Here is a 15,674-nt window from a genome sequence, read left to right as displayed (position 1 = left end):
TATAGATAGGAAACAAATTTGCAAGTGACTCTGCCAATGCTCACTTCCACAAACCGAGCACAAAGAAGGAGGTCATTTTGCTATGTGCATTTTTTAACTGCGTGTGGGAGGAAAACACTCAGGTAGCATCATGGAGCCAAAATAGTTTTAGCGGGCGGTTGTCGAAATATGCAGCGTCTACCAGCGCAGAGAGGGTCAATGAGTTATTTTTTGCTGCTTTCTTTCTCACCCTCAGCTCAAACCGTAAAGGGTCAACCACAGGCAGAATGCACATGAATTTTATTGCGGATATTTCTCAGTTTTACACTGATATGTCTCAGACACCATACAGCACCAGTTTTAATGTGTGCTGCAGCCACTTCATGGTTGCTGCAACATAATTTAACCTCAGAAAAGAAGAAACCACTCAAGGTTTAAAATACATGTACTTCACTTGAGGATATCCCAGAGCAAAATGTGCTATTTTTGCTCCGCTACATTTATGTAACACTTTTTTTTAAAAAAAAAAGCTTCTTTTTCTCAACGTTAACGCCTTATTTTACTGTAAAACAGCCCACTCAAGGAGAGATGAATCACCGCAGAGTGTAGCTGGATCACCGACTCTCAGCTGACCCACTGATGTGTGGACGGCGTGTTCAGCCTTTTTCCTTTTTCCGACACAGTGCGTTTAAAGTCAAGAACAACGCTGCGTTTATTTCACATCTTTATGAGACTGCTCTCCTCTTTTTGGCTCGGTAAAGTATTTGTTCACCTCTGCAACAGTTTTGTAAGATTGAAATCAAACCAAAGGATATATTCTGCGCATTCGAGTGTAACTTGTCAAAAAAAAAAACAAAAAAAAAAACAGAAGAAAATGATCTGGAGAGAGGGCTGCTTCTGTTCTACATACGCTGCAAATTCTCCAAGCGAAAGTGCAACTTTGTTATTGTGTTTACGACCATTATATGATTTTTGTAATGAAATCACAGTGTGTTTTCCGGACCAGTGGGTGCTTTTAATAGTGTTGGCCACCTTTCTTTTTTTCCAATTCAAGGTGTCCTCTATACACTATGTATATCCAGAGCAGCAGCATTGACTAGAGCCAGCACTTGTGAAGCGAAAATGCTTATTAGTCAAACAGTCCCCATCGGAATAATGCCACGGTCAGCCAGTGGTGAGGGATAACTCTGTGTAGATGACACTCCGGAGCCTATTCTGTAGGGGATCTGCTTTAGTACGGCACGCACAAACATGATGTATGGACACACAAGCAGAGAAGCATCATGGGACCACACAATGGAAGAGCTGCGGATGAGTTACTGTGGCGAGAGCAGGGCTCGCATCGAACACGCTCTTCAAAACAATGACAGTATGTTCTAGTTTTCTGTTTAATGACCCATTTGCCCCAGCAACCTTGATCCAAAACCTGTCGGCGAAAACAAAGCAGTTCAAAATGAATACGGAATGATTATAGCTAACGTTTAATCCTCCGGCGTCCATAGAATACCTTCAATTGTTGTGTTGGAAAAAGATATAAACCACAGTTATGACTGCTCTGAGATGCACAATTAAATTCATCTGGATGTAGGTGGTGCTAGAAGCTCGGTGACGTGGGGGGGGGATTTGCTGCAGGGCTTGTTGTGGCGCTAGCTGCCAAGTTAACGGCGAGCACACTAGCAGGCCAGGAGCATGCTAGCGCCACAGCGGTTCTCTGAGCCTCCTTCTGTTTTCTCTGCTCAGGACTGTTTACTCCCTCCTGGTATTTTGTTCTCGGGATTGTTTAGCTTTGGTTTTGTTTATTTGAGCAAAGATACAACAGCATAAAACCAGGTAATAGATATAAAACAGACGTGACGCCACAGGCTCACACAGCGAACATCCCCTGAAACAGTGCTTTACTGATATATAGATAAGGATTTAGCAAAATACTTAAACAATAAATGACACTTAGAAACACACAAAAGGAACAAAAGAGTTTAACATGATCAAAAACTAATGAGATGTCAGAATTAAATGTGATTTATTTTTAAAGATATCAAAAAACAGGGATGTAAGTACTCGCTAATAGCTTAGTACTAATTGCAGAGTGTTACATCACAAGCTAACAAGCAAGCTAACTGACCGGTAAAGGATTAGTTCAACCCAAAAAGGAACATTCAGTAGTTACCTACTCACCTTCCTGTCTATTGAAAATCAGGTGAGGTTCTGTAGTCAACAAAACATTTCACAGCGAAACGGTGTTACATTATTCTCCTCAACAACTGAAGTAGATGGAGACTTGTTTTTAAAATCAAACAACAGCTTAAAAAGAAATTATGAAATGGCCCCCATACAGCTTTTCCAAAGTGATCTAAGCCTCCAGTAGTTTAGATCTTAGATTGGTTTGAAAGCACATAAGTTCCAACCCCTTTAAAGCCAAACTCTTCAATGTAGCTGCTAAGCTATAGGCGTTAGCATCCACCCTGTCTGAAGTGGGTGTGCAAGCCTGACCATGCGTCAAAGGACTAAATAATGTCTTTTCAAATCAGCTTGGGATCTCTTTGATTACACTGTATGGAGCCATATAGTTTGTTTTTTAACTCACTGTTTCAAATTTCACAAAGTTACTTCAGTTGTTAGGGTTAGAACGCAACAGTTAGCTATCTTGTTTGCTTGGTTGCTAACAAGGCAATGAATTTCCACAGTTTATTCAAAATATGCATTCATAACGTCGACTCCTTTCTCATAACTGTATGTAAACCCTGTCTGTTGTGTGGAGCAGTTTGTCCTCCAGCAGTTTGAATTAAAAGTGGACAGAGCGACATAACAAAGACAGCTTCCTTCGTTTTGGGCCTCTGTTCCTTCAAAGGTTACTACAAATTCATGTGTCCACATTGACCAAAACATTTACTTCGCTGCGGTCGTTCCAGTGAAGATTTTAACCACAGAATTTTCTGTCTCGCTCGCTGGTGCGGTCGGGGCCTTAACAGAGTTATATTTAGTCTGACTTTCATTGCCAAGGCCCTTCACGTTTAATACAAAGAGGTTTGTCAAAGCATCATATATTTATGTGGAACATTTGCTGCGTATGGGGCGGGCAAAAATCAATTTCCCGCCCCTCTTGATAATTGATCGTTTTTTTTCTGCGCGTACTAGAATGATGATGTCCCAGGTCCATCTATCTATCTATCTATCTATCTATCTATCTATCTATCTATCTATCTATCTATCTATCTATCTATCTATAAAAAATATTTCCCATATTTACTACCATTTAAATAAATCCAGTTGTTCGTCTGCACCCTGACAATGAAGTACTGTAATATATAAAACAATAGAAACATTAAGCAGAGACAGGGTTGTATACTTCACTGCTTTAATTCCTCATCTCCACTTAACAGTCTCCGAGACACCCCGTCATCAGCCAGTAAACCTTCTCAAAATAAATCCAATCCCATAAATCTACCTCTGAAGGAATCTGATACTTTTAAAAAGTGACAGTGACTGACCTTGAGATTTATTTTTGTCACACCAGAAACTGTCTCCCTCAGCAACGCGAGATGTGCCTGTCCAGATGGTTTTGTGTGGCATCGTCTTGCTAATTGTCAGTGATGCCATCAAAGGGATGTAGCAGACCTGACAACTTAGCTGATGAGCAATAAGATGAGTATGAGGGGGGAAATTAGAGCCAAAAACATGTGACAGTTATTTTGTGCAGCCCTACCTATGCTTTTAAGCACTCTAAATCCTTTGGCCTCCTTTGTTTTTTCTCCATTTGTTGCAGACTTTGCGTAGAAAAGCACAGCTATTATTAATAAACCCCGGGTTCAAAATAGTTATTTCTGCGTAATTATTATGTCTGATTAAATTATGCAGGCTATAAATATCCCTGGAAATATAATAATGCAGAAATAATTGCGCGCTGTATTAAATAGGCTTTCTGGAAAACTGTCTCTATGGTAATGATACGTGCTTTTCCGGAGCTCTCACCTGTCTAAGTTCCCTTTAAAGTTGAATTGGCTGCAGCACAAAGGCGCAGCGGTACGTCCCTGGTGACTGTAAAACATGCAAGACAAAACATATGACACAGGGGATGATCCTGACCCGAGAATGACATGTGCTAAAGTACATTATAGTCATTGCCAGGATAAAGGTCACATTGACTCCTGTTATAAATTGGACAGGACAGCTCCAGCATACATGGAGTGTCAAGTGTGAGGAGGTCTGAAAGAAAATCCCTGGGATGTTTCAGGACACACACACGCACACACACGCGCGCAGGCGGACGGACAAAAGTGTCTACGTCTCGCTCTCACTTGTGATTAGCACACTTAATCATCGCATTAAAGGAGAAGTCCGCGCTAAGTTCATCATATAATGGAGATGCGGCGAGTGAGATGTAGGCAGAGGTGGCTCTCTCTCCTGCTTTAAACCTGGCGAGTGGTCATCAAAAATAGCGCGGAGCAGGTAGCTCAGCGTGCGAGTTCAAGTTCAGGGTTTATTATTGCTCCTGTTTACCCGGCTAATGAGTGAATTCACAGTTTCAGCTCGTCTGGCGGCAGAAACAAATATATATTTACATGTTCGTCGGAGGCATAATAGTCCTTTGACTAAGAATACTCTGGAACGGCAGTGAGCACAAGAGCAGACTTTTGCTCTGAGATACAAAGGGAAGCGACTTGAAAGGAAATAAGCAAATGAATGCAATGCCTCATTAGGCGGGCTTTATTTGACCGTAGCCAATTAGAGAGCATCTGTAATTTAAAACAGTCAACCTAAAAAAAGACTCAACGAAGAACACATTTCCCTCATGGGACCGAATCCATTGCCTTGTTTTCATTCAAATTATTATTATTTTTTTTACCAGTGACATTTTCTGTTTGAACAGACATAAATAATACACAGAGGACGCACGCAAGTTCAGAAATATGCAGATAATCAGCCTACAGTAGGAGTCTGTAAGTCGAGATGAAACGGCGAAGTCTCCGGGATATCGCAGAGGTCAAGGTTGTCGAGCTGATGTGTTTGGCCTTGCTCTCGGCAGGCTCTGCTGACTTGTTTTGCCGTTGCTCGGTGATCAATATCCCTCCCTCCCTCTTAATCAACGACCCGCTGAGGTATTTTCGGGTTGTTACCTTAATGACACAAAGGTGCTCTTTGAAAAAACAGAGCCGCAGTCGGGGCGAAAGACTGACAGCTGTTTAGCCATGAATCACACCTGAGTGCAGATTAACGCGGCACTCCTCACAAACAGAGACAGCACTGAAATATTGATGGGGAGAGGAAGATTCGGGAGGCATGTGTGAGTGATCCGCATCAAAAAGATGTGACCAAAAACAAGATCGCGACTGCTTACTTTGCAGCGGGAGCCTCGTGAAAAATAGTAACACCTGTATTGCTTATACTGGTTGTTAAGCATTGGAATAAAATTTTGTGCAATATGCATAACCAAATGCTGGAATAATGAGCCATCTGTATGTGTGGTCCCTTCCTTGGAGATGCCAAGAACGGCACCATCTGTGATGCAGCTACCAGCTGTTTTCCTTCTTATTACATGTTTATTAAAAGCCGAAGTTGTCCTCTTCAAGAAGAGTAAAAGAGAGCACGGGTGGCAATGTTGGTTATCTGATTGCCTCCATCTCCATTAGAAACAGACTTGAGCTCCGTTCCTGGTCCTATAAAAATGCGCTAACTGTTTCAACATAACAGAGGGGTTGCTAATTAAATACTCCTTCTTTTTCATCAGCGAGGTTGCGGGAAATTAAGAGAACAAACACGAGATTGACTGGCAGCAAAGCAACAGACATGAAAGGGGATGAATGAATCCTAATCCACAAGGACTGGAAATAAATAAATAAATGACGTCACTCACCCCACCTTCACTTAGCCCTTTGGGTTTGTGTTTCAAAATCCCTCAGCGGGGTTCACGCATCTTTTCTATTTGCATTGTTTTCAATTTTCAAAACCTATTAGCAAGATATCGATCGACCACAATTGAGCATTTATGCACAGCAGGCAACCTACATCCCTCAAGTCAGAATCAGATCACATCTCCCGTAATTGAGGGTGGCAGAACTGCAGACCACCCTCTGCAACTGTCAACAAATTTCGGGAGCTCAAACTAAGATGCGTCAGGGATGCATCCTGCGCCGAGTGATGGACACCGAGAAGGAGAACTGGAAATGTCCATCAGCATCCTCTGCCATGCGCTGAACAAGACAGGTCAGGTCTGAATAGACACTGACAAACCCAGGGTGGACACACTGTCGACGCAGACTAAAGCAATACCAAGGGACAAGTGACAGGCTGCTCTGATGCCTTACTTAACTGCAGCACACGCACGGCAGGGAGGCAAAAATAGTGCGTGGCGGATCGGTCACCCCGCGCACGCTCGTCCATATGGACAGACAGGCCTCACATCCTTCAAAAGGAGATTAAAGGAACTTCAGAGGCGGCGCGGTGCCTTACACGAGGAAGTCGAAATGCTGAACTGTATGTTAATATGTGTGATGAGAATTGCGGGTGCAGAATGTGTTTTCTAAAAGAGCAAATTGATATTTCTGACAGAGCATCCATTTCTGAGGTTAGTGTGTTCACTCTGCTCAATGCTCAATAAAACAAACAAAATGCCATCTATTCCTGTATAAACAATTACCTGCCATAGATTGTAACCTTATTGGATCGAGTGAAATGTTTGAAATAAATCATTAAAGGCGCTGACAGGGCATTTATCTTCACTCTTGCTTTAATGCTCTGTGCACAACACAGTGGATGAAGTCAGTCAAGGGTGTGTGAGGCTTTTCTTTTTTCTTTTTTTTTTTTTTGACTAAGCCAGGCCCCAGTGTGCCTCAGTGTGTGTGCTTGTAAGAGCACCGTTGCGTGTGTCAATCCTCCTGTGGAGCCATGTTCTCAAAGCTCTTCATTTTGAAATCAAGCATGAATAATTAAGCCATTTCACAAGGCTGCTTTAACGATATATTACATGAGAGGAAATAGGTCAAGCAGCGATGTTAGAGCGATTGTTTGCATGGGTGTTATTGGGTTAAAGAAACAATACACCTCTCACGTTATGCCCCATATACCGTCGTGACTCTGGTGAATGACTGACAGCCGCAGCAGCTTCAGACCCATTTCCTGCAGATATGAGTTCAGGTTACATCTGGGTCATCGTGCCATTCCACCTGAGATAATATGACGACTTTAACCTCACCGCTGGGGAGGATGTTCATGGCAGCACACGAAAGGGTTTTGACAAGGACAAGAGCATTATTATTGCTTCATAATTAAAGTGTTATTGTGTTTTGCTGTAATATCTAAGCCATCAGAAACGGCAAGATTGTTATATTCCTCATGTTTTATTACTGGTCAACTAGTAAACAAGTATTGTGAATATACAAGTATACAGTACATGTAGGCAGCATCCAAGATATTTTAACTATTAATTTCCCACCTCGCCTGAAATAGAGCACGTCTGCCAACGTAAATTATTACGTTTACCATCTCCACTTGCCAATTATCTGGGGGGAAACCCTGGACAACGTTGTCAAAGTGTCACCGCGGAACTGTGTTTAAGTTATGTTGCATAATTAAGTTGGCTTAAACATAAATAACATTACAGTCTTGCGGTGACGCGGCTGAACTTTATTCCAACGCGACGCAGCCTGAGCGAGTCATTTTTGTGTCAAACCGCAAACCATCTGACAGAGTCCAGAAATTATACACACGTCACGATGAGTGAAATGTTTGTCGGCTTGCTTTATTTTGAAAATCTAACGCCTTCACATGCAAAACTGGCGCTAGAGGGGTGAGGATAGGTAGAGCTCAAGGCCACTGATCAGAGTTGCGAGTGTTGCAGTGGTCAAACTTAGGGGTGTGCCAAAATATCGATACTACGATATATCGCGATATTTCCTCTTGAGGTACGTTATCAATACACTGGAGCCAAATATCGATATTTAAAAATGTAAAAAAGGTGTCTTCGGAGGACAGCTTTATCTTTATTCAAACATAGGTATACAACCAAATAAAATTTTAAAAATGGTTTAACTAGCTCTGAAACCCACACATATAGATATTTAATGATAGTTGTAGTCAGTGTGTGTGTTAAGAAGAGACACTGCAATATACTCTCTGTTTACTTGGCTGTCATTCATGTGAAATTGATTGACAATGTTTTGTAATTCCTGAAATGGATTCAGTACAGTCAATAAATTCTGAATTTCTTCAGTGACACAGATATCGTGATGTATCGTGAATGAAATTTCTTGCAATATATTGATAATCGCAGAATCGCTGTATCGTGATATTATCGTTATCGTGGGCAAAATATCGTGATAGTATCGTATCGCGAGGTACCTGGTGATACCCAGCCCTAGTCAAACTTCATGCACAGATACTACACATGCCAACTTTAGGCTTTATGTTTTTTAGCGCCTACATTTTGTCCACACAAAGCTGAAGGCTGCACTGGATCAAAAAGTCACCGACGTAATGGGATATTAGAAGCGGGACATATTAACGCCTGTCAAGAGGAGAGCGACAAGTACCCGGTATAGTCAAGCAGCAGCATTAGGTACAAGCAGTGCAACAATATCACAATGGTGTCTGTGTCTCTATAGTACACTGTAAAATTGTGAAAAGGAGTAAGTTCTGACTGATGTGGAAAAAAAAAAAGGCTCCAATGATCTCTGTCATCTGTTACATTCAGCCCCGAGGACAAACACGCCGAGTCCCACAAAGCTCCTCTAACCGCGCTTTCAACAACAACAACAACAACAAGCGTGTTCAGCCTCACCTACTTTCAACTAAACTGTGTTCTCCTCACACAGGATGGGACCACACGCCATTGTGTGTCTAACCATGAATACCCTTTTTCTTCTTTTGTGTTGTCGAATGAATTGCTACATGGCAAACATGCCTTTAGAAAAAAAAACGCGCATCTTATCTCGTTCTTCTGTTTTTTTTTTTTTTGCCGTTTCTGGCAAACTTCTCTTCAAAAAAGTCTACCGAGGCATGATTTCAAGATGTGTTAAATGATGTTTGCGTGATCACAGATTTAAAACCGTCCCGTTTCATGTGATATTTTTATTCCCCCGTCCTCCAAACGTGTTCATTTTAAGCTTGCGTCGCTATGTTGCTGCGCCATAGTCCTTTTCTGGGAACATTTTTTATTTTTAACCGCTTGTCAATCACGCAACTGAATACTTTAATTTTTTCAGACATCCGCTGAATTAGTAATAGCTCTTTGTTTTATAGCTTTGGTAAGTTCTCACAAGCATCACATGAGTTACATCTCGAAAAATCAAGCAGCTGCTTTTGACTGTATGCATATGTTGTTGTTCCGCTTTGAAAAGTATGAGACCAGACTTCAATCACAGGCCGTCTATTGTACATGAAATTTCATCTCTGGATTAAAGACAGGTTTGGATTTCCTAGACCGCCTTCCTTTTATCATCACTGCAGCATTATAATTAGACTCCTTTTGTCGAAGGACAGTGTAACTAAACTGCTCAACCACATCATTTGAATGAAGTGTTACGATATTAGAAACAGTCTCAAGTTGAGTCCAGATTTTGTTCAGATGTATAATTGACCAGTCTGCATTCTCAAAAACCATTTTTGTTATGTTCAACATTCACAGAGAGCTTGTAAATCTTATCATTTGTGTTTGGTTTGAATTTGCTCCTGGACGTCGCTGTTGTGTCAGATGTTGCCTGCTCAGGGAAAGTTATAAATGCTTTGTAAAGATTTGCCACTAAACAGTAATGTTTGTATGGCAGAGCTATGTGCAGAGCTGTTATTTGCACATTATTTGGACGATAAATCTTTTGGAGAGGTCGTGTTTACCAAACTAAAAAGCGCTCAACATGAGCGACCAGGCCGTGAAGTTGTTTTTTGGGGATTGCAAAATTTCTTGCAAAGAAACGGTGAGGGGGAAAAAAAAAACCCCCCACACACTTCACATTCACCAGGATTTTCTAGAAGACAGTTTTAAATACTTGAACTGTGTGAGCTCAGATCCAACCAATTAGATACGTTTGAAATGTTAGAGAGAAGGAGAAGACAGACATAAATGTCAGAGATGAGAAAAATGAAATAAAACAGCTTAATTGCAGTATTGTCTCCCTTCTCACTGCGCTGGCTCAAACCAGAGGGAGTTCACTCTGTCTGAAGGCCATTACTTTCATAAGGAAACAAATCTGTGAGGAAGAAATCTGAAGGAACCTGGAAGGAATCTGTTGTCGTCTGTTTCCGAGTGCATATTTGTCATCAAAAATATGTTTCCTGGCCAATTACCATTATTGAACAGCTGATACTTTAAACATTCCCTTTCATTTCACTTTACCTTTACCTTCAGCTCTGCTTCAAAATGTGTTGCAACAAGTTGATACAAGCTGCATTTTGCATATATCACACAGCTTCTTTGACCTGCACTAATTGTTTGTTTGGCCGTTTGGCGGCAGCGCAGCAAGCTGTAAATACAACATATAGGCCTGCATGTTAACACCTTATAAAGATGTTCTGACTATGGTGTTAGCGAACAGTTACAACAATTAAATATCCAGCAGAAACATTAGACTTAATTCTGAGTCGTGTTATTGGCCGTATGACTGAAGTAAGTTAAGTATTCACTCTCCTTTGAGCTCTGTTTTGGTCTCCACCATCTCATAAAGGCTCTTTAGCTGCAGTTCAGCAGAGATTAACCATTTGGTGCAGGGCAGGTAGTGTAAGGTTGGTTTTTATAGTTTCCGTATGAAATCAATGAGCGAGAACCCAAACAGAAAAGATAAAACAGCAGATGATTGGAGCAGCTGTAGTGTAACTGTCTAAATAGAATTATATTTTCTGTTGCTAGTCAGTTCTGATGGACAGTAAAGGGCTCATTTATTTTAAGAATTCAGATTTGAAATACCCAAAAAGGTTGTATTCCCTTTCTGCTGCCTGATCTCGAAATTCATTGTAGATCATAAAAACTGACCATTTCGGTGTGTTAGTTGTTAAGTTAATAGGTTAGTTAATAGGTTAATAGGACTGTTAAGTGCTTATAATTGCATAATTTACATGTTCTATTGTCAGATTATAAGACAGTTATAAGCACTTATAATAAACTTGGACCAGCTAAGAATGTTAACCTTATGAGTAGCCTATAATCATTTCTAATAGCATAAACAAACATATTGATGGTGAACAAATGACCTATTATGTTGTTGTTAAACCTTTTTTAATTGCTTTATTAATGTGAATCCATACTTAATTATGAATGTATCTGCAGTTAACTATGCAGCAACTGGATCTAAAGGCTTTCAGGCTCCAGTAATGCTTTTAATAGTAATAAACAATTATCAATTAAAACAAACTCATAAGGTTTTTACTCATGTAGCACTTAAGCACTCTATGAACTGTTAACATGTTCCTTATTAGTCCTTATACATGTAATATTATAACAATAAACATGTTTATGATGCTATGATAATATGCAAATCATCCTATAAGTGTTAAAAAAGCATCCTATGAGGACATTTAATGGCCTTTTTACTTATTAACACTCACTGATTAAAAGAGCCTTAATATGAAGCTTCTGGATGAGATGAACAGAAACTTTAGTCAGTGAATCTTAAAATCAAGAGTGAGACGAGAGGGTGTCACTGGTGAGGATGAGTAATGTAAATAAGCTGTCATACTGGTTTTCAAAGGTTATTTGGTGATCTGCCATAAGACTTTGTAATGTTACTTGATCTTACGCGACAAAAATACAATAAATCATGTTAAATGGTACTAAGCCCGCAGGCTTATATCAGCAGCCGTGATTCATTTAGTCCCAGACGCCAACATTACACAATCTGAAACTCCTTGTTAACCGTCTGCTGTATCTGCCCTGTACTTTTATCCCACCGCCTGTATGTGACACATAGCGTTAAAGGTTGACCTGAATCTCCACTCCACAAACAGTGTCTCTCCACCTCCGGACGGTCCAGAAAAAAAAGGGACTGTGGAGATGACTCAAACTCTCTCAAAGCCCAAAGCTCTGATGAGAGGTCACAAACTCCAGCTGCCGTCAAAAGACACTTTGTTGTTGATAAATAAAAGGCTGATTTAGTCGACACTCCAGAAGTGCCACGGGTGAGTTCCAAAGAATGTGGGCAGATTTTCTGTTTCCGAGCTGACTGGAAATCGAGCTTACATGGGTGTTAAAGCTCAAACAAACATTCCACGAATGTACAAACTGTGCTTCCCGTTCTTTGTCAGAGAAGCAGCCCCGGTTCTTGATGAAATCTGAGATAAAAGAAATGCTTATCTGACTTCACGTTGCAGGAAACGTCTTGCTTGCGTACCCGGGAAGTTCACTCTTCTTTTTTCTTTTTTTTTTAATCAAATATACGATTTCAGTTCCACTTCAGGTTTATGAGCACGGGTCAGAGTTCACAGACATTAATTAAGTTTTGTTGTTTACCTTCTCCTGAGCTGCATATTTACTGCAAAGACAGCCACAGGTGTCTCTAAAAAAAAAAAAAGCACTAACAAGACATATGTTTGTCGCATTTTGTTACAGTGGAGGATCACGCTTAAAAGAAATCTGTTGAAGTTGTATCCCGGAAAATCCTCAGGCAGCCAGGTATGAGAGCTGCAGCCATGTGAAGAAGGAAAAGCTCATCAAGACTTAAGGGATGACAAATTTCACCATCTGCATGTGGATCCGCCGCTGACACTGATGCATGGACGGTGAGTGAAGAAAAAAAAAAAAGTTTCGAAACACGAGCGCCGATCAGAAAGTTTTTGCAGAAGCAGTTCCGTGTGGGAAAGTAAGTGTGGCGATGCAGGTGACGCCGGGATACAGTAGGAGGAGGGAGGAGGGGGGGGAGGGTGGTGGAGGTGGAGGTGGCGGTGGTGGCGGCAGCGGAGCGAGGCCATTCCTGGAGAGATAAGGTGAGGTGGTGGTGGGCGCTGGTGTAGCGCCTGTCACCACGCACGCATGCTTTGTGTACACACGGGGTGTTAGGAGCTGTCAGACAGGTACGGCTCAGGCTCGATCTGAGCCGTGATTGATCGCGCAGGTTCAGGTGGAGTTCACGGGAGGTCTCTGGTATCATTGGCGAAATGAGTGACAGACACAAAATAGGGTGATGGAATATTATCAGGAAGCCATTTGTAATCCGGGGCGAGCCTGGATCTCTAAGGGGTGTTGTCTCTCTGAAATGAAGTCATCCATCACTTCAACTTCATATTTGATTAGGTCATGAGCGGCTTTTAAAGAGAAAGGGAGGCCCTTTTCTGCACGGGATAATGACAAAAGTTAGAGGTTGGAGTGTAAAAGATATTCAATTAAAAGGCAAATTGCAGGGTTTTGATTTTACAGAAGTGTGAAAAATTACAAAATGTTATAGGAATCTCAACCTTTGAGAGTATTTTATTGCGCCAGGATTTCAGCTCTGAGTCCTTTTCTGTACACATAACTGTAGTGTAGTAAAAAGTACTTTACGCTGAGACGGGTAGATGGTAATACCTGCGGATACAGAGTGAAAGGGGAACCGGTCCTTAGTTTGTGTTCGCAGACATGTGAGCTGCTGATAGAGGGGAGAAGTTTAACGCGCTTCAACCGCTTTAAAAGACGAATGTTTCAACGCCGTCGTCTTCATCGGAGTCCTACAATACAAAGACTCACCGTGCATGTACAATAAAATATAAATATATTTGTATATGCTCCAGAATACTCAGGACTGTATGCTAGAGGATTTCCCTGATACTAACATTAGCTACCGTTGCTCTCTGTTAGCGTAGCGGAGAGAGGCGCTGAGACGAGGCACTCGAGAACGAGCGTAAAGTCACGTCCTTTGAACGAAAATCTGACCCGAGTCCTTCAAAAAGAAATCCACAGTCCAGCGGCATTAAACTAATCGTCCGCAGGCTCGTATAGTCAACCGAGAGAGACCAGGGGAGGCCTGATTGGTCATGCCACGTCACAGCCTGAAATAATGAGTTGATTGGTGAATAAACAGACAAAATAATCTGCAAATATTACGATAATTGATCAATTATAATGTTTTTTCAGGATATTTGATAAACTATCCCTTAGTCTCAGATCCATTTCTGTCGTGATTTGGCGCCTTTCTTTGTTTTTTCAATAGTAAACTCATCTACTTTATGTTTTCGGACTGTTGGTGAGGAAAAACGAGCAACACTGACAACGCAGAACTCAAAATTTGCACCACATGCGTCACTTTGCACCTGGTCAACATGCTAAATCTCCTAATCTACAGATTACTGAATGCGTAAATACGCGCTGACTGGTTTTAATCCTGTGTTGTGAAAAATGCACTGAAGGAAACATCTTTCCTATCTTCCTCAGTCAGTACTTGACTTTATTTTATTTCATTCTCACTGCTTGTATCTTAAATTCTGCACAACGCAGCTCAGGGGAGATGCTTGTTGAATCTTGAATCATCATGTTGAGTTTAAGAAAAGTGCCATCTTCATCATTTTCCCAGAGAAAACTGCAAGTAACAGATTGAATACTTAATGTTCGCAGTTGTATTGATGCCTAATCAGAGGAGGGAGTACAGTAATCAGTAATTGTCACATGTAAAGCCACAGTAGTGACTTGATGTGATGATAAGAAGGACATAAATATCTTCCTGAGGTGTCAGGTGGCCTCATATTATCTTTTATTATGATCATTTATTCAAATCCAGGTGTTTAAAATGCAGTAAACAAGCCTTTGTGACCTAAACAGAACTGAAAAGTTACACAAATGTAATCAGATTACACCCTTAACATGATGCCCGCAGCCAGTTTAAAGTCAAATGTGACAAAACTTTAATAACTTTATTAAGCATGTGTGTTGCCTATCCGGCCTCCCCGGTGTGAAACATGTGGATGACTGTGTACCTTTTGTTCTGCAATGAGACACTCCTGGAAGCAGCTCAGCGTCAAGATCGATGATCAGATACGATCTGTTTTCTGTTGTTTGGTTGCTGTTTTTTTTTTTTTAAACCAACACGTTCAGAGAGGCACTTTTCAATGAAAACACACGAACAAGCGCATTATTCAGTCACGCCGGAGCGGTTAAACTCGGCGCTCGGGTGTTCATTCATATATCTTTGCTGGGAAAAAATCTCGCTAAAACTTTGTGTTTCATTCGAGCAGAGCAGAGCAAAGCAAAGCGGAAGCTGTAGGGGGAAAAGGGATCTGAAAAGCGAGAAGAAGAAGAAGAAGAAGGAGGAAAAAAAAAAAGGCTGCATGAAAAAGACGCCGAGCAGAGGAGTGATCGGAGGCGGCGGCGGCGGCAGCAGCAGCCCGGCAGCACACAGCCTGAGCTCCCCCCCCTCCTCTCTCTCTCTCTCTCTCTTTTCCCTGGCCTCTGTTCCTTTAATAAACTCATGGTTATCTAGTGTAACAAATGTCTCGCTGCCATCATCAAGTCCAGGCGAGGAGGGAGGAGTTTTTAATGTTCAGTTTGTTCTATGGATCGATGTCTGCTGGCATCGCCTCTCCCCCTCGGCTGCACCGTGCGTAATATACTGTACCATTACCAAACGGGCTTCTTTTTTTTTCTTCTTTCTTCTTCTTCTTTTTTTTACGCGCATTCCACCTCCCGCATATTATCCAGCGGGGGAAGGAAGGAAGAAAAAAAAGAGAGAGAAGCTGCCGGCGGGACTGACTGACTGACTGACTGACACGCGTCGATCAACATATGTGGCACTGATGGACGAACACGGATG

The 15,674-nt window shown here is 41.5% G+C and overlaps 1 protein-coding gene across 2 annotated transcripts in view; it reads left to right on the top strand.

Moving 5' to 3' along the window:
* Nucleotides 1–15,674, top strand: part of tshz2 (teashirt zinc finger homeobox 2) — a 110,176-nt gene that overhangs the window by 49,606 nt on the left and 44,896 nt on the right. The window contains exon 4 of one of the 2 annotated variants that reach the window (XM_030424106.1): nucleotides 12,509–12,678. In XM_030424106.1, the coding sequence (XP_030279966.1) occupies nucleotides 12,672–12,678 (7 nt within the window). In that variant the 5' untranslated portion in view covers nucleotides 12,509–12,671. Of the gene's footprint in view, nucleotides 1–12,508; nucleotides 12,679–15,010 lie in introns of those variants that run through there. The other variant, XM_030424105.1, reaches the window with a different exon arrangement.

This window comes from Sparus aurata, chromosome 7, assembly GCF_900880675.1.
Source record: "Sparus aurata chromosome 7, fSpaAur1.1, whole genome shotgun sequence".
In the NCBI taxonomy this organism is placed as follows: domain Eukaryota; kingdom Metazoa; phylum Chordata; class Actinopteri; order Spariformes; family Sparidae; genus Sparus; species Sparus aurata.
Note: the sequence above shows the minus strand (reverse complement) of the source record. Positions and strands in the feature narration are given on the sequence as shown.